The sequence below is a fragment of the Coregonus clupeaformis genome, chromosome 25 (genome assembly GCF_020615455.1).
Source record: "Coregonus clupeaformis isolate EN_2021a chromosome 25, ASM2061545v1, whole genome shotgun sequence".
Lineage (NCBI taxonomy): Eukaryota > Metazoa > Chordata > Actinopteri > Salmoniformes > Salmonidae > Coregonus > Coregonus clupeaformis.
This window is the reverse complement of record NC_059216.1, coordinates 36,081,476-36,100,873: the sequence shown is the minus strand read 5'-3', so window position 1 is coordinate 36,100,873 and position 19,398 is coordinate 36,081,476. Positions and strand designations below refer to the sequence as shown.

At 43.7% G+C, this 19,398-nt stretch overlaps 1 protein-coding gene across 10 annotated transcripts in view; it reads left to right on the top strand.

The window, feature by feature from the left end:
- The window catches only part of syne1b (spectrin repeat containing, nuclear envelope 1b), a 163,784-nt gene that overhangs the window by 116,777 nt on the left and 27,609 nt on the right, over positions 1-19,398 (top strand). For all 10 annotated transcript variants that reach the window (XM_045207582.1, XM_045207592.1, XM_045207585.1 and 7 more), the window contains 25 exons: positions 512-646; positions 916-1,071; positions 1,366-1,575; positions 1,730-1,831; positions 1,922-2,041; positions 2,184-2,384; positions 3,777-3,950; positions 4,233-4,364; positions 5,260-5,456; positions 5,768-5,900; positions 6,142-6,324; positions 6,874-7,023; positions 12,242-12,418; positions 12,648-12,803; positions 13,010-13,165; positions 13,485-13,655; positions 13,917-14,050; positions 14,207-14,411; positions 14,667-14,849; positions 15,111-15,257; positions 15,660-15,814; positions 16,106-16,253; positions 16,463-16,557; positions 16,796-17,030; positions 19,079-19,273. In XM_045207582.1, the coding sequence (XP_045063517.1) occupies positions 512-646; positions 916-1,071; positions 1,366-1,575; positions 1,730-1,831; positions 1,922-2,041; positions 2,184-2,384; positions 3,777-3,950; positions 4,233-4,364; positions 5,260-5,456; positions 5,768-5,900; positions 6,142-6,324; positions 6,874-7,023; positions 12,242-12,418; positions 12,648-12,803; positions 13,010-13,165; positions 13,485-13,655; positions 13,917-14,050; positions 14,207-14,411; positions 14,667-14,849; positions 15,111-15,257; positions 15,660-15,814; positions 16,106-16,253; positions 16,463-16,557; positions 16,796-17,030; positions 19,079-19,273 (4,050 nt within the window). The remainder of the gene's footprint in view (positions 1-511; positions 647-915; positions 1,072-1,365; positions 1,576-1,729; positions 1,832-1,921; positions 2,042-2,183; positions 2,385-3,776; positions 3,951-4,232; positions 4,365-5,259; positions 5,457-5,767; positions 5,901-6,141; positions 6,325-6,873; positions 7,024-12,241; positions 12,419-12,647; positions 12,804-13,009; positions 13,166-13,484; positions 13,656-13,916; positions 14,051-14,206; positions 14,412-14,666; positions 14,850-15,110; positions 15,258-15,659; positions 15,815-16,105; positions 16,254-16,462; positions 16,558-16,795; positions 17,031-19,078; positions 19,274-19,398) is intronic.

Below are 19,398 nucleotides of genomic sequence, written 5' to 3'. Positions count from 1 at the left end.
TGTCAGTCACTGACAGTCACTCAATTAGCCATGTCAGCGAACAAGTTTTATATTGGTAAGTTAGTCTAGCCATCTAAACTTGTAGTAATCATGGCGAAATACCGATGCAGGGCACGTGCTCAGGGGCCCTGACTTCCAGGGGGCCCCCCATTTGATTTTGGTAGTCATTCTCACTCAGATATCATATTAACATGGCATAAGTCAATTTGTTATAAAATTGCAAAAAAAAATCTCTGCCACGTGTCAAAATGTGTAGAATTGCAGAAAACTTGCTTTAAAGCTGCAACATTTTCTCTACACCCCATGGAAAAATGTGTAGAATTGCAGTAAATTAACTTTAAAACTTACATTTTTCTCTCCGCCGTCAAGAGGGGGACACTAAAATATTTTGATACGAGGTGGGGGCCTCCCAAACCAAATCGCTTAGGGCCCCCAAAAGGCTAGAGCCGGCCCTGCTCTGAGGTATAGTACTGTGATGTCTGACAGTGACAGTGGTCATACTCTGTTCCAGGTTTACTCCAGAACTGCCAGAGTGACCACCGCTGGGACCCTGTTTAAAGGAGAGACAGATAAAACAGAGGACAAGTCTTCACTGAAGATGTTATATGATGGTTTCAGCCAGACAATGGGAGAGATGTCTTCTCAGGTAGGTTATAACATCCCTCACTGTTATTGTACTGTATGTTGTCCTTGTTTTCTTTTGTTAAATTATGTTTATATATGGAAATATATAAGACAACTATGCACTGTATCTATCAGGGATGGGGCTAATTCCATTTCAACTGAATTGACAAAATTGTAATGGGAATTTCAGTTTACTTCTTAAATTGCTGGAACTCAAATTGAATTTGTATTTACTTCCTTAATTGAATGTATTGAAATGGAATTGACCCCAACCCTGATATCTCTGTCCAGACTGGGGCCTCTGAGGGCCAGGTGATGCCAATGGAGCAGCAGCTCTACCAGGCCGTGTCAGCTACCTCCTCCTGGCTGGATGATGTAGAGAACACCCTCTTCTCTGGTGCTGTGCTGCTGGCTGAGAACGCTGAGACACAGCTACAAAACCAGGAGGTACGCCACAGCAACACCTGAATAGTAGAAACAGTCATCCGGTCCCCAGTCACTCCCCTTGCCCGGCCTAACCCTTCCATGTTTGCAGATCTGAAGGATCTATATAGATAAGTAGTGTAGTGGTGGAGCTTCCACCATATTGCTTCCACCTTAGAGATCTGCAAATATGGAAGGGTTAGTGCCAAGGGGAAGGGGTAGGGAGCAAATAAAGACTCCTTCCAAGTCTTCCTCCATTCCTGTGTATCACCTGGTGCCATGCATGTTTGGTGACTTTGTCATCTCTGTTTCCCCCAGGCCTTAGGGAAGGATGTCAGTGAGGTGAATGGGGAGGTGAGCTACAGTCGGGGTCTCCTGGGCCAACCTACAGGGCTGTGTGGGGATGACCAGGCCCTGCTAGAGGACACACTGGACTGTCTGACAGAGAGGCTAAGGACTCTGGACTCTGCCTTGGGGCGACGCTGTGAACACATGAGGACCAGGATGGAGGAACTCACTGCCTACCAGGTCAGGCTATGTGGTGTACTCTCTATGCTTTAGTTCTCTAGGCTACTGAGCATGTGGTGTACTTGTCCCCTTATGAGCCATTTCGGACTCCACTATTCTTGGACTAAAAAGCTTGCAGTTATGCATTGAGTTTATCTTGTATTGGTTTATGCAGACGGAGTCACAGCTTCTCCTCACTGATCTAACCGACACCAAGTGCCAGATTCTTCAGACGTTGGCAGGAGCCATGGACAGACCGGCCTCCAAACAACTTGAGGTAAAATGACACTTCCTTCTCAACCGACAGTATAAAAGATAACCAAAAGGAATGTCTAAGACGCTAACCAGTATTGGTTTTCTCTTGCAGGTCATTGCTGAGGCTGAGGAGAGTTTGAGAGAGTTTGAGCAGAGGATTACCCAGGTCAAAACCAGAGGAGCAGAGCTACAGGCAGACCAGATCTCCACCAACGAACTGCTAAAGCTACAGGTATCTGACCTCTTCTTACAGACAGTTCTCACACACAAACACCCACAGACACTGTTTTAACACTGCTTAAACATTGGTGTATCAGATTATATCTGTATGACTTCTTCTTCTTCTTTTTCTCTCCTCTCTCCTCTTCCTCCAGGATGCCTATGAGGAGCTGGTGATGACGGTGGGGTCGCGGCGTAGCGGCCTGAACCAGAACATGGCTCTGAAAGGCCAGTATGAGAGGGCTCTACAGGATCTGACTGACCTGGTGGACACTGCTCAGGACAAGATGGCTGCCAACCAGAGGATCATCGCCAGCTCTGTGGAGGAAGTACAGATCCTCCTGGACAAACACAAGGTAAACTTCAACCTTACATATACATTACCGTTCAAAAGTTTGGGGTCACTTAGAAGTTTCCTTGTTTTCGAAAGAAAAGCAATTTTTTGGTCCATTAAAATAACATCAAATTGATCAGAAATACAGTGTAGACATTGTTAATGTTGTAAACGGCTATTGTAGCTGGAAACGGCTGATTGTTAATGGAATATCTACATAGGTGTACAGAGGCCCATTATCAGCAACCATCAGTCCTGTGTTCCAATGGCACGTTGTGTTTGCTAATCCAAGTTTATCATTTTAAAAGGCTAATTGATCATCAGAAAACCCTTTTGCAATTATGTTAGCACAGCTGAAAACTGTTGTGCTGATTTAAAGAAGCAATAAAACGGGCCTTCTTGAGACTAGTTGAGTATCTGGAGCATCAGCAATTGTGGGTTCGATTACAGGCTCAAAATGGCCAGAAACAAAGAACTTTCTTCTGAAACTCGTCAGTCTATTCTTGTTCTGAGAAATGAAGGCTATTCAATCCAAGAAACTGAAGATCTCGTACAACGCTGTGTACTACTCCCTTCACAGAACAGCACAAACTGGCTCTAACCAGAATAGAAAGGGAGTGGGAGGCCCCGGTGCACAACTGAGCAAGAGGACAAATATATTAGAGTGTCTAGTTTGAGAAACAGACGCCTCACAGGTCCTCAACTGGCAGCTTCATTAAATAGTACCCGCAAAACACCAGTCTCAACGTCAACAGTGAAGAGGCGACTCCGGGATGCTGACCGTCTAGGCAGAGTTGCAAAGAAAAAGAAAAATCTCAGACTGCCCATCTTAATCTGGCCTCTGGTAATCTTTTCTTTTTATTGGCCAGTCTGACATATGGCTTTTTCTTTGCAACTTTGTTCTGTGAAGGGAGTAGTACACAGCGTTGTACGAGATCTTCAGTTTCTTGGCAATTTCATTGGAACACAGGACTGATGGTTGCTGATAATGGGCCTCTGTACGCCTATGTAGATATTCCATTAAAAATCAGCCGTTTCCATCGACAATAGCCATTTACAACATTAACAATGTCTACACTGTATTTCTGATCAATTTGATGTTATTTTAATGGACAACAAAATTGCTTTTCTTTCAAAAACAAGGACATTTCTAAGTGACCCCAAACGTTTGAATGGTAGTGTAAGTCTCACAGAATTACAGTAATTTTGGATAGTACAATCAATTATATGCATAGTAAATATTTTTCTTAAATTCAAAAGGCAATTCAAGAGTATATCGCTCAAGGATGCCTTGAAGTCCGTTACAAGGGAAGACATGTCTCTGGTTCACCATATTGGATATTCCCACAGGTGTGGCATATCTCACTCGAGTGGCATTTCTCAACATTATACCATCTCTGGTTTCTTTCTGCAGGAGTTCTTCCAGGGTCTGGAGTCCCATATGATCCTGACAGAGACATTCTTCAGGAAGATCAGTGGCCTGGTGGTTCCTAGGGAGAACCAGGCTCTGGAGGAGACTCTGGCTCAGGCCCAGGGAGTCCTCAAACAGGCCCACAGGAGAGGAGTGGAACTGGAGTACATACTGGAGGTCAGAGACAACCACAAAACAAACTGCTATCATACTTATAAATCAGTCAAATACCCTTTTCACACTAGCGCCAAGCTGTACTGTACTGGGCCGGCCTGATTACGCATCCACCAGACTTGCTGGAACCATGCTGGAAAGGACAATGTGAAAAGGCAATATCCGAGCCAGCACAGTACAGTTGGGGTAGGCACGATAGTCTGAAAAAGTTATATCTGTAACCCAAGTACAGCTGAATTGTTCTTTTTTCATGAGTTATACTTGTCTGTATCTGTGTGTTTTCAGACTTGGAGCCGTCTGGTGCAGGACTACCAGGCTCTGTGTAGACAGCTGGAGGCAGTGGAGGGTAGCATCCCCACAGTGGGCCTAGTGGAGGAGACAGAGGAGAGACTCACTGAGAGGAGCTCACTGTGTCAGGTACAGGATGCCACTATCATCCCTCTGTACAATGGCAGAAAACCAATGGCACTCACATGTATACTGTGTGTTACTTTTGCCATATCTTCTACTGCCTTCTAATAGCATCATACACAGCACTGTCATAATCTTTATCATGATGTTCCTAATAAATACCAGATAACTACCTGGTCAATAGTACAGTAAAATAAAGTGCTACCAAGCATACATTTGATATGAATTTATGTAGTGGTGGAAAAAGTACTCAATTGTCCTACTTGAGTAAAAGTAAAGATACCTTAATAGAAAATGACTCATGTAAATGTGAAAGTCACCCAGTAAAATACTACTTGAGTAAAAGTCTAAAAGTATTTGGTTTTAAATATACTTAAGTATCAAATGTAAATGGAATTGCTAAAATGTACTGAGGTATCAAAAGTAGAAGTAAAAGTATAAACCATTTCAAATTCCTTATATTAAGCAAACCAGACGGCACAAAGTATATATATTTTTTGACGGATAGCCAGGGGCACACACCAATACTCAGACATAATTTACAATCGAAGCATTTGTGTTTAGTGAGTCCGCCAGATCAGAGGCAGTAGGGATGACCAGGGATGTTCTCTTGATAAGTGTGTGAATTGGACCATTCCTGTCCTGCTAAGCATTCAAAATGTAACGAGTACTTTTTGGTGTCAGGGAAAATGAATGGAGTAAAAAGTACATTATTTTCTTTAGGAATGTAGTGAATTAAAAATATAAATAGTAAAGTACAGATACCCCCAAAAACTACTTATGTAGCACTTTAAAGTATTTTTACTTAAATACTTTACACCACTGTATTTATGTAGTTGTGTTGTGGATACCTGTATGCCCCTCTTTCATCATCTTGGTCTACCTAATCTCCTCACCATAGAGTCTGATGGATAGACTGACGGAGCACCAGCACAAGCTGTACCAGGTCCTGGAGGAGGGGAAGAGGTTGCTGCTATCTGTGTGCTCTCCTGGCCTGGAGAACCAGCTCACAATGCTGGGGGAACACTGGCTCAGCAACACTACCAAGGTCAACAAGGAGCTGCAAAGACTAGAGGCCATTCTCAAACACTGGACCAGGTCAGGGATGAACCCCAAGGGATGTTATTTCAAGTGCATTGTGTACTGTATGTGATGTAGACCTGGATTCAAATAGTTTTGTTTTCTTTCGAATACTTTAGCTGTGCTTCATTGAGCTTGCCTGGCGCAATGGAATCAATGAAATAGTCCCAAAAAGTGCAACCCCATCCTTCTGTCACTTAAGGCAGGTCTCAATCAAACACAAAAAAATGAAACACTACTTGAACCCAGGTCTGTACTGTATGTAAGTGGATATTTTGGGGAGTTTGAATATCACCCACTCAACCTGTTTGTCTCCATTTGATGTCCAGGTACCAGAAGGAGTATGCAGAGCTGAATGGCTGGCAGCAGTCTGCTCTAGAACGTCTGGAATTCTGGAACACACAGGCAGTCTTAGTTCCACAGGAGCTGGAGACCGTCAGAAATCATCTCTCTGCCTTCCTGGTGAGTCAACATGTCAAAAGACTGGGTGATACCTTATAGGAAGTGGATATTCGACTGGCAAATCAGGATCAAATGATTAAAGTTATTGGTTAAGGGTAGGGTTAGGGTTGGGATAAGGGTTAAGTATAGGCATAAAGGGTTAGAGAACCATCATCCGGAACCTTTAAAAATCTGCCAGCTGTATACACATCCTAGTTATATTCCATGTGAAACTGACCATTATAATGTTCTCTGTTCACAGGAGTTCTGTAAAGAGGTGGAGATGCATTCATCTTTGAAGTGCTCTGTGATGACTGAGGGCAACCAGCTCCTGAGGCTGAAGAGGGTTGACACCACAGCCCTGCGTTCTGACCTGGCCCGCGTGGACTCCCAGTGGACCCAACTATTCACACGCATCCCAGTGGTGCAAGAGAAGCTACACCAGGTACTGTCTAACCTCTGAACCCAAAACCAAATATTGCGTGAACTCTGTCAAGCTACTCGATTTAGGGACAGTGGTTTATGGTAACTGTGTCTCACGAGAGACAAGGCACTGCACCCTATTCCCCTACATAGTGCACTACATTTGACCAGAGCCCTATGGGCCCTGGTCAAAAGTAGTACCCTATAAAGGGAAGGTGCTTTCATTTGGGACGCACATTAGGAAACAGGCTTATCTGGCCAGGCCAAATACGGCAAATAGGATTAGTGTTTGACTCCTACTCTTCTGCTTCACTCTCATACAGTAGTTAGATCAAGCAACACCTTCTTTTCTCAACCATGTTGTGTATAGAAGTTTCTGTCTATTAGAGGAATGCCTATGACTATTTTTGACTATTTTTATACGCAAAGAAGCTCTCCTTTTCCCTTATTTAGGAATGCCAGGCTGAAATCAAAAAGCAACAACGGAGCAATTCAGTTAGGATCCAGGCTAGTAGCCTATATTTCTCCCATTTGCATGCCTTTCATATATTGGCCTGTTTCTTTTCCTCAGCTGCAAATGGAGAAGCTGGCCTCTCGCCACGCCATCTCTGAGCTAGTCAACTGGATGTCTCTGATGGAGAAAGTGATCGAGGAGGATGAGGAGAACCTGAAGGGAGCAGTGGGGTCAACTGTCATCCAGGACTATTTACAGAAGTATAAGGTAGGGAACAGAACACTAGATAGGTTTCCATCCAATTGGCGACAGATTTCCATGCAAATATTCAAAAATCAGCATAAAAACAATATGCACATTTTCCCACCAGAGATGTTTCCATCAAATTGACTTGTTGCAGATAAAAGGCTGTGCGTGATGACATAGTGCACATAAAAATACCTTTTGCAGTTAAATGCCCATGTACCGAATAACAATACAAGTTAAATGGGTTTCCATCACATTTTCAACTGTTGTTTATATAGAGAATGTGCCCACTCTGGTATTGGCACGTGCGCTCTAGCCAACAGCACAGATACAGGTTCCAGCCAACTGTTGACTACATCGCACGTATAGCGTACATCAGGGGTTCCCAAACTTTTCCACTCAGGCCCCCCTTTCAGCATTAGGGAACATCCCACGCCCAACCTGCGTGGGCGCCACGTCTATTTCTATGGGCACAAGCACTGTTCATGAAACAAACTGTTCACACCCCTCTTGTTGGTGCAGAGAACATTTTGCAGTTTTAAAGCTATTTTCTTGCAATTCTATACATTTTGCCATGTCTAATGTGTATTCATGTGACATTTGAGTGACTCAAACATTACTACAAAATCTATGGGCTAAAAATGTTAGCTTACATGGGCTAGTTGATCTGAACATTTCTAACAAGTTATAAATAGCTCTCTAAGGTATGCAATGACTGACATGACAAAGAGGAATACTGATGATGCACTACCCAATTTGGAAATGTCACCTTGTGCATTCTACTATTACAACTTTCAAAAATAAAAACTCCCCACAGTTAGGAACCACTGGCCTACATGATGAGATTATTATGGACAAAAGAGCGAGATTTTTTCTTTGTCAAACGGCAGCCAAGCATCGATCATCATGTCACCAGAATAAGACCATCAATATTTATTGGAAAGAAGCATCAAGCATCAACCTTGCACTTTCACCACCCTGTGAAGTTCATCATAACTTATTTCATCTGTAGCCTAAGAAACAGCACGCTTTCCCAAGTCGTAGTGGGAGGACCACACGTCATCGCTGGACTCCAAGTTTATTTCGATATGATGGTTATTATATCAATATTTGTGCATAAAAGCGTTTCCACCAACATTTCTCGCAAAGTTCATTTTACAGACACAAAAAGATCCCACCTTGTCTAGGGTATTTGGTTTTGTCGACATTTGGAACGTTTACAGAAACATTTTCTGTTTCCATCAGGCCTGTCATGACATTTCTTATTTGACGTGTACTTTACTGGCATAAAAAGGTTGGATGGAAACCTGGTTACTAAGACTAAAATATTCCATATTCACTACCGGTCAAAGGTTTTAGAACGCCTTCTCATTCAAGGGTTTTTCTTTATTTACACTATTTTCTACATTGTAGAATAATAGTGAAGACATCAAAACTATGCAATAACACATATGGAAACATGTAGAAACCAAAACAGTGTTAAACAAATGAAAATATATTTTATATTTGAGATTCTTCAAATAGCCACCCGTTGCCTTGATGACAGCTTTACACACTCTTGGCATTCTCTCAACCAGCTTCACCTGGAATGCTTTTCCAACAGTCTTGAAGGAGTTCCCACATATGCTGAGCACTTGTTGGCTGCTTTTCCTTCACTCGGCGGTCCGACTCATCGCAAACCATCTCAATTGGGTTGAGGTCGGGGGATTGTGGAGGTCAGGTCATCTGATGCAGCACTCCATCACTCTCCTTCTTGGTAAAATAGCCCTTACTCAGCCTGGAGGTGTGTTGGGTCATTGTCCTGTTGAAAAACAAATGATAGTCCCACTAAGCCCAAACCAGATGGGATGGCGTATCGCTGCAGAATGCTATGGTAGCCATGCTGGTTAAGTGTGCCTTGAAATCTAAATAAATCACAGACAGTGTCACCAGCAAAGCACCCCCACACCATAACACCTCCTCCTCCATGCTTTGCGGTGGGAAATACACATGCGGAGATCATCCGTTCACCCACACCGCGTCTCACAAAGACACGGCGGTTGGAACCAAAATTCTCCAATTTGGACTCCAGACCAAAGGACAAATTTCCACCGGTCTAATGTCCATTGCTCGTGTTTCTTGGCCCAAGCAAGTCTCTTCTTCTTATTAGTGTCCTTTAGTAGTGGTTTCTTTGCAGCAATTCGACCATGAAGGCCTGATTCACACAGTCTCCTCTGAACAGTTGATGTTGAGATGTGTCTGTTACTTGAACTCTGTGAAGCATTTATTTGGGCTGCAATTTCTGAGGCTGGTAACTCTAATGAACTTATCCTCTGCAGCATAGGTAACTGTGGGTCTTCTATTCCCGTAGCGGTCCTCATGAGAGCCAGTTTCATCATAGCGCTTGATGTTTTTTGCGACTGCACTTGAAGAAACATTCAAAGCTCATGAAATGTTCCGTATTGACTGACCTTCATGTCTTAAAGTTGTGGCAGACCAGGGGGTTTGATCAAGACGTTTACACAGATCAGACACGGACACAAGTGTGATACCTCAGTTTCAAGGGTGTTTATTTAAAACAATAAAGAAAAAGAAAAGAAACCGGTCTCCTCCAGGAGACCTCTTCCGGGTTACCATCTTCTGGGCTCCGGGGAATGCTGTCTCCTCTGGGGTAGAACACCGAGCCCCTCGGTTCTATCAGACCGTGAGGACGTCTGTCCGGTAGCAACATCTCACTACCTCCAACCGTTCTCTGTGCTGCCCTCCTGGCAGTTTTATGGGTCCCGTACGGCTGGTGAGCAATCAGCCCCTTGATTACTCACCAGCCCCAATTAGTCCTGGCCGGAGGACCCGCCGAGACCTGGCACGTCTAGCAGAGGGAGCCACCGCCGCGTGATGTAGACTCCGTCTGTCACCAGGCCTCGACGAGTCTCCCCGCGGTACGCCACAAAGTAATGATGGACTGTAGTTTCTTTTTGCTTATTTGAGCTGTTCTTGCTATAATATGGACTTGGTCTTTTACCAAATAGGGCTATCTTCTGCATACCCCTCTACCTTGTCACAACACAACTGATTGGCTCAAACGCATTAAGAAGGAAAGAAATTCCACAAATTCACTTTTAAGAAGGCACACCTTTTAATTGAAATTCATTCCAGGTGACTACCTCATGAATCTGGTTGAGAGAATGCCAAGAGTGTGCAAAGCTGTCATCAAAGCAAAGGGTGGCTTTTTGAAGAATCACAAATATAAAATATATTTTTATTTGTTTAACATTTTTCCTATTTTGTTGCATTACAACCTGTAATTGTAATTTTATTTGGATTTCAAGTAATGGACATACACAAAATAGTACAAATTGGTGAAGTGAAATTAAAAAAATACATTTTTTTTTTTTAATTCTAAAAAAGAAATAACGGAAAAGTGGTGCATGCATATGTATTCCCTTTGCTATGAAGCCCCTAAATAAGATCTGGTGCAACCAATTACCTTAAAAAGTAACATAATTAGTTAGATTGCACACAGGTGGACTTTATTTAAGTGTCACATAATCTGTCACTTGATCTCAGTATATATACACCTGTTCTGAAAGGCCCCAGAGTCTGCAACACCACTAAGCAGGGGCACCACCAAGCAAGCGGCACAATGAAGACTAAGGAGCTCTCCAAACAGGTCAGGGACAAAGTTGTGGAGAAGTACAGATCATGGTTGGGTTATAAAAAAATATCTGAAACTTTGAACATCCCACAGAGCACTGTTAAATCCATTATTAACAAATGGAAAGAATATGGCACCACAACAAACCTGCCAAGAAGGAGCCGCCCACCAGAACTCACGGACCAGGCAAAGAAGGCATTAATCAGAGAGGCAACAAAGAGACCAAAGATAACCCTGAAGGAGCTGCAAAGCTCCACAGCGGAGATTGGAGTATCTGTCCATAGGACCACTTTAAGCCGTACACTCCACAGAGCTGGGCTTTACAGAAGAGTGGCCAGAAAAAAGCCATTGCTTAAAGAAAAAAATAAGCAAACACGTTTGGTGTTCACCAAAAGGCATGTGGGAGACTCCCCAAACATATGGAAGAAGATACTCTGGTCAAATGAGACTAAAATTGAGCTTTTTGGCCATCAAGGAAAACGCTATGTCTGGCGCAAACCCAACACCTCTCATCACCCCGAGAACACCATCCCCACAGTGAAGCATGGTGGTGGCAACATCATGCTGTGGGGATGTTTTTCATCGGCAGGCACTGGGAAACTGGGAAACTGGTCAGAATTGAAGGAATGATGGATGGCGCTAAATACAGGGAAATTCTTGAGGGAAACCTGTTTCAGTCTTCCAGAGATTTGAGACTGGGACGGAGGTTCACCTCCCAGCAGGACAATGACCCTAAGCGTACTGCTAAAGCAACACTCAAGTGGTTTAAGGGGAAACATTTAAATGTCTTGGAATGGCCTAGTCAAAGCCCAGACCTCAATCCAGTTGAGAATCTGTGGTATGACTTAAAGATTGCTGTACACCAGCGGAACCCATCCAACTTGAAGGAGGTGGAGCAGTTTTGCCTTGAAAAATGGGCAAGAATCCCAGTGGCTAGATGTGCCAAGCTTATAGAGACATACCCAAGAGACTTGCAGCTGTAATTGCTGCAAAAGGTGGCTCTACAAAAGATTGACTCTGAATAGTTATGCACGCTCAAGTTTTCTGTTTTTTTTGTCTTATTTCTTGTTTGTTTCACAATAAAAAATATTTTGCATCTTCAAAGTGGTAGGCATGTTGTGTAAATCAAATGATACAAACCCCCCAAAAATCCATTTTTAATTCTAGGTTGTAAGGCAACAAAATAGGAAAAATGTAAAGGGGGGTGAATACTTACGCAAGCCACTGTATGTGTTATTTCATAGTTTTGATGTCTTCAGTGTAGGAAATAGTAAAAATAAAGAAAAACCCTTGATTGAGTAGGTGTTCTAAAATGTTTTACCGGTAGTGTATATTTCAAGTATTTTCTGGCTAAATGGAGTACCTTCTGTACATTCTCACAACCCATCATAAATATTTAATGACTCTCTCACTCTAAAAGAGAACGCAGAATACAAATGTATGTTAGACAATAAAGTAATCTTCTTTTTGTACTTCTCTTTCGCCTTCTCTCTCTCTCTCTCTCTCTCTCTCTCTCTCTCTCTCTCTCTCTCTCTCTCTCTCTCTCTCTCTCTCTCTCTCTCTCTCTCTCTCTCTCTCTCTCTTTCTCTCTCTCTCCTTCCCCAGGGCTTCAGAATAGATGTGATCTGTAAGCAGCTGACGGTGGACTTTGTGAACCAGTCTGTGCTCCAGATCAGTGGTCAGGATGTGGAAAGCAAGCGCAGCGACAAGACAGACTATGCAGAGAGGCTTGGTGTCATGAACCGACGCTGGCAGATACTACAGGGACTCATCACGGAGAGGGTGAGAGAGAAAACAAACCACTTTCAACCTCAACTTTCATGGTTCTACCTGGAACCAAAAAGGGTTTTCCTATGGGGACAGCCAAAGAATACTTTTGGAACCCTTTTTTCTAAGAGTGTAGAGACTAGTTATGATCAGACAAAGCCTGTTATGTATGTGTTTCAGGGATTATTTCATTGTCTCAGTACAACGTATTTGAACATTGTTTCCTGCTCTGTTGTGTGGTCAGGTCCAGTTCCTGGAGAATCTGCTGGAGGCCTGGTTGGACTATGAGAACAACATACAGGGCCTGAAGACCTGGCTGCTCACTCAGGAGGAGAGGCTGAAGAGGAAACACAGGATAGAGGACCTAACCTCCGTACAGAACGCCCTCAAAGACTGCCAGGTACAGTAGGAACACTCGCTGTCTATACTTTGTAATGATTTATTATCTAAATCATATATCATTTTGCACATGTGTGTAGTATACGCTGTAGGTCTTTTTTAAATCTTTTTTTTAATGAAGAATTGATCTTGATCAGGTTCTTGATCTTGATTTTGATCTTAAACCTCTTGACTACTCTCTGCTCTCTCTTTCCACTGCTCCTGCAGGAGATGGAGGAGGTGGTGAAGGAGAAGGAGGGTGAGGTGGAACGTGTGGAGGAGCAGGCCTGTGCCCTCATCCAGAACAAAACAGACGAGGCCTGTGCTGTCGTCATGGAGACGCTCCAAGCTGTCAATCACACCTGGGCTAACCTAGATCACCTTGTAGGCAGAGCTATCTTATCATCTGTTCATTTCACTCTGTATATCTCTCTCCCTCATCCTCTATTCATTCTCTATAGAGTGTAAATAATGTATGCTTTGTCTCTGAGTTATATGAGAGTTGTGATAATCACAGATCTAGCCCACCTATTACCGCACACTGTACAACTGCCCCATTATAACTACCGCACACTCACTAAGCCACTATGATGATCCCCTGTTGCAGAAAAGCACTAAACACAACTGCAAAATGAAGTAAGCTCCTTGAACTACTTTTTAAGTGCAGATCTTATTGTTCTTCTCCATCTCTGCTCCACCCCAGATTGGGCAGTTGAAGATCAGCCTTGTGTCAGTGATGGACCAGTGGAGTCTGTACAAGCTGTCTTCAGAGGAGATGAACGGCTACCTGATGGAGGGGAGGTACTCTGTGTCTCGCTTCCGCCTCCTCACCGGCTCCCTGGAGGCGGTACAGCTACAGGTGGAGGGTCTCCAGGTAATTCACCAACATGCATCTCAGGCTTTTATACATTTGTTTTCTTTAATGACTGGTTAAACCTACACTGTAGACCAATTGTAATTCTCTCCCTTATTCATAAAGTGTGCACTAGTTCCATCCCGCTCAATGATTTAAAAGCATTGGATTGGTTTAAGAAATATGGTAGACATGATATCCAATACTTCTTTGAGGGGGAGTGGAGAAGGGCACACTTCGGGAGAAATTTGGGCTAATGTTTTTGTGACTTGTGTTGTGTAGAGCCTACAGGAGGACCTGGAGAAGCAGGAGGGCAGTCTGAGGAAGTTTGGCTCTGTGACACACCAGCTGCTGAAGGAGTGCCACCCGTCTGTGTCCGACTGCCTCAACAATACCCTGAAGGACGTCAACGCTAGGTTTGTTTGTTTATTTGGATCACTTTAAGACCACAACGTGGGCTTTTCTTCCATGAATGGGTGAGAACCACTGGTGTTGATTCATCATCAGTTGATCCAACAACAATATGATGTTATTGATCCAAGATGTTCATCATCAATGTATGTTGCGTCCAGGTGGAGCAGTCTGCTGGAGGAGATCTCTGAGCGTCTGAGGAGCAGTAAAGCCCTGCTACAGTTGTGGCAGCACTACAAAGAGCTGTATGAACAGAGCTGCTCCAGCGTCCAGCTGCAGGAGGAGCAGGCTGGCCAGCTATTGGAGACTGCCTGCAGCAAGGACATCGCAGACGAGGAGGTGTCCTCCTGGATTCAAGACTGCAGTGTGAGTTGGAACAGGGACAGTGTTGGATTGATCATTTTACATACGCATAGGACTCTCCCTAGATGGCCTACTATGGAAAGAAGTGTTGGCACACTTGAATCAGATGCAAGTTTCAGGGTTTAATGTCCTAAGCTTTCAGTCAACAATGATCCTTGTCTGAAAACTAAATTACATTTGATCATATTGCTTTGTGACAATATATGATTTGTGTTCTGTTACACTAATGTGTGTTGGTGTATGGTGGTGTCTTTCCAGGAGTTGCTGCGGGCTCAGGTTCCAGTGCAGGCATCTCTACAGGTTCTCCAGGAGCTGGGAGATCAGCTGAAGCAACAGGTGGACACCTCTGCAGCGTCCGCGGTCCAGTCAGACCACCTTTCTCTAACCCAGCGCCTGGCCACCATGGAGCAGGCTCTCAGCAGGCAGCTCATAACACTACAGGTACAGGGGAATATGGGACCAGATCTACCCGACAAGACATGCTTTTGCCAGATGCTAAATTGTTCCCGAAGACATTGAGAAGTTAGAGTAACCTCATGCTTCTGAAATCTTCTGAAGAATGTCATTTTCAGTTGCTTCATTAGCCATTGGTTCATTCCTCTTGGCCTTGAAAAAAATAGATTTATATTTCAATGGGACTCACCTGGATAAATAAAGCGTGTGTAAATAAATACATCTCTTGTCCTCCAATCCCTCCTCCAGACGGGAGTCCAGGACTATGAGACCTTCAGTGAGCAGCTGGATTCGTTGGGTCGCTGGATGGTGGAGGCAGAGGAAGCTCTGAAGGTCCAGGATCCCAACGGTTCTTCTGACCTGTCCATCATCCAGCACCACATGGAAGAGCTCAAGGTAAGTCAGCACCATGATCTATCTATATGACTGTGATCCAACTATAACGCTCATTGGAAAATACTTGACAGGTGGAAACAATAAGGTGGAAGCTCATTAGGCTGGCTTTTACATGGTCCATTCTTTCAGATTATAGTGATAAAGGAAACGATTCTTAGACAATATATGCCATTTAGCAGACACTTTTATCCAAAGCAACTTACAGTCATGCATGCATTCATTTTATGTATGGGTGGTCCCGGAAATCGAACCCACTATCTTGGCATTGCGAACGCCATGCTCTACCAACTGTGCTACAGAGGACCCAAAACAATTAATTAGACAATTAGAAAGAGCCATTGTCCTGGGGAGAGTTAGCGTCACTGAGACTCACTACTAGTTATGCTCTTGTTCCCCCTCTAGAGACAGATTCTGAGATTCAGTAGCATGGCCCCTGACCTGGAACGTCTGAATGAGCTGGGCTATCGGCTTCCTCTTAATGACACCGAGATCAAACGCATGCAGAACCTTAACCGGAGCTGGTCCTCAGCCAATGCCCAAACCACCGAGAGATTCAGGTAAGGTTGAAAACTGAAGTTCATGAAAAACTTTGATCACATGAAATAACTTCAAAGACTGACATTTTTTAAAAGAGATTAAGGTAAATTCATAAAATCATTTGATGACATTGGGCACTTATTCTGACTTGAGATCTGTGTGCTTAACTAGAAGTCTCCCATCGATGTCAATTAATGATTTAAGAGAAAGTCTGAGTTGCGGCCACTTATCTTAACTGTATCGGGCCCATAGTTATTACATTGACTGAAGGTTTTTGGGTCTGATATTATTGGTTCTTGGTCTCTCCTCAGTAAACTGCAGTCGTTCCTGCTTCAGCAGCAGACGTTCCTGGAGAAGTGTGAGACGTGGATGGAGTTCCTGGTACAGACGGAGGAGAAGCTAGCTGTGGGAATCTCTGGAAACTACCAGAGTCTGATGGAGCAGCAGAGAGCACACGAGGTACTGGAGGAGTCCTGCTGGAAACAGAGTCCAGTATTGAACCCAGTGGGAAACATTTGTTGTGGTGACATCATTTCAACTAGCTTTGCGTGCTGGGATTTGGGACGTCTGGATTCCATAGAGTCATAATGACTGCTATAGTGCAATAATTACTGCAATGTCGCTTCCCAAGATGCAGTTATTCAGATCTGATTGTATTTTCTCCGCAGCTATTCCAAGCTGAGATGTTCAGCCGTCAGCAGATCCTTCACTCCATAATCAGTGATGGCCAGAGGATGCTGGAGCAGGGACAGGTGGATGACAGGTACAGTACACTGCCTCAGTGTGTAAAGTGTGTTGATACACATATCATGATACCCATATGATGCACTTTAAATAAACTTGACTTAACTTGACGTATACTTGTCTCTTATCATTCACAAAGCTGTAGGTGAGTGCCTTGGTATAAGCATGGTCATTTTTGTCAGATGTGTATGACTGCTCTATGGTATATCTATCTAATCCTTCCTTATCTTACTGTAAATGTCCTCTGTCTCATGCAGGGATGAATTCAACCTGAAGTTGGCGCTGCTGAGTAACCAGTGGCAGGGTGTGGTCCGTCGCACCCAGCAGAGGCGGGGTATCATCGACAGCCTGATCCGCCAGTGGCAGCGCTACAGAGAGATGGCAGAGAAGCTGAGGAAATGGCTGGTAGAGGTTTCTCACCCTGCCGAGGCCCTACAGGCTGGGGCGCCCGTACCCCTGCAGCAGGCCAGATCCATGCTGGACGCAGTTCAGGTACTGTAGGCTCAACTCACTCTGATAACCTCATGACCCTAGCGACCTACTTCTTGGTAGTATTAAACTTGTGACTATTTATACCACAACTCACTCTCACAGATGACTGTGTCAAATGGGACTACCTTTTTTCACCGTGCAAAAATATGGCTTCGGAGATGGAGACGTACAGTACCAGTCAAAAGTTTGGACACACCTACTCATTCTAGGGTTTTTCTTTATTTTTACTATTTACTACAATGTAGAATAATAGTGAAGACATCAAAACTGTGAAATAACACATATGGAATCATGTAGCAACCAAAAAAGTGTTAAACAAATCAAAATATATTTGAGATTTGAGATTCTTCAAATAGCAACCCTTTGCCTTGATGACAGCTTTGCACACTCTTGGCATTCTCTCAACCAGCTTCACCTGGAATGCTTTTCCAACAGTCTTGAAGGAGTTCCCACATATGCTTAGCACTTGTTGGCTGCTTTTCCTTCACTCTGCCGTCCGACTCATCCCAAACCATCTCAATTGGGTTGAGGTCGGCGGATTGTGGAGACCAGGTCATCTGATGCAGCACTCCATCACTCTCCTTCTTGGTAAAATAGCCCTTACACAGCCTGGAGGTGTGTTGGGTCATTGTCCTGTTGAAAAACAAATGATAGTCCCACTAAGCACAAACCAGATGGGATGGCGTATCGCTGCAGAATGCTGTGGTAGCCATGCTGGTTAAGTGTGCCTTGAATTCTAAATAAATCACAGACAGTGTTACCAGCAAAGCACCCCCACACCATAACATCTCCTCCTCCATGCTTTACTGTGGGAACTACACATGCGGAGATCATCCGTTCACCCACACCGCATCTCACAAAGTCACGGCGGTTGGAACCAAAATTCTCCAATTTGGACTCCAGACCAAAGGACAAATTTCCACCGGTCTAATGTCCATTGCTCATCTTTCTTGGCCCAAGCAGGTCTCTTCTTCTTATTGGTGTCCTTTAGTAGTGGTTTCTTTGCAGCAATTAGACCATGAAGGCCTGATTCACACAGTCCCCTCTGAAGAGTTGATGTTGAGATGTGTATGTGACTTGAACTCTGTGAAGCATTTATTTGGGCTGCAATTTCTGAGGCTGGTAAATCTAATGAACTTATCCTCTGCAGCAGAGGTAACTCTGAGTCTTCCATTCCTGTGGTGGTCTTGACGAGAGCCAGTTTCATCATAGCGCTTGATGGTTTTTGCGACTGCACTTGAAGAAACTTTAAAAGTTCTTGACATTTTCCGTATTGACTGACCTTCATGTCTTAAAGTAATGATGGACTGTCGTTTCTCTTTGCTTATTTGAGCTGTTCTTGCCATAATATGGACTTGGTCTTTTACCAAATAGGGCTATCTTTTGTATACCCCCCCTACCTTGTCACAACACAACTGATTGGCTCAAATGCATTAAGAAGGAAAGAAATTCCACAAATTAACTTATAACAAGGCACACCTGTTAATTGAAATGCATTCCAGGTGATTAACTCATGAAGCTGGTTAAGATTATGCCAAGAGTGTGCAAAGCTGTCATCAAGGCAAAGGGTGGCTATTTGAAGAATCTCAAATATAAAATATATTTCGATTTGTTTAACACTGTTTTGGTTACCACGTGATTCCCTATGTGTTATTTCATAGTTTTGATGTCTTCACTATTATTCTACAATGTAAAAAAAATAAAGAAAAACCCTTGAATGAGTAGGTGTGTCCAAACTTCTGACTGGTAGTGTATATCATGGATAACAGTATTGTACTTACCCCCAAAATCCTATGTCCTCACCCTTTCAACTATACCAAATAACAAGGCAGGGCTGACATCTATCACCTTTATTGTTTGCTATCACCATAGAGCCATTGGTAAGGGTCAGGATTATTTTCTAACTATCATGATATTCCTGTGTCTCTGTTATCCCAGTTGAAGGAGAAGGTTATGTAGTGGCATCAAGGTTCTGTTGTGGCTACATCTTAACAGTGGAAGGTTAGGGTCAGGGTTACGTTCTAGCTGTCCTGTGTGTATTCCTCCAGCTCAAAGAGAAGGTCCTACAGCGGCAGCAGGGCAGCTACATCCTGACGGTGGAGGCTGGGAAGCAGCTTCTCCTATCTGCAGACAGCAGGGTGGAGGTGTCTCTGCAGGGAGAGCTCACAGGCATCCAGGACCGCTGGAGACACGCCAACATCTGCCTAGAGGAACAGAGGAGAGAGCTGGCCAACCTGATAAAGGTACACTGAACCAAACTGTAACATAAACACACAGTACCTTTCACTTTTTGGAGGTTCACCTTTTAACTGCAAGTAGATTATTCACTTCAACTGCAAGTATAGACATTTTTTTGATTGATTGATTG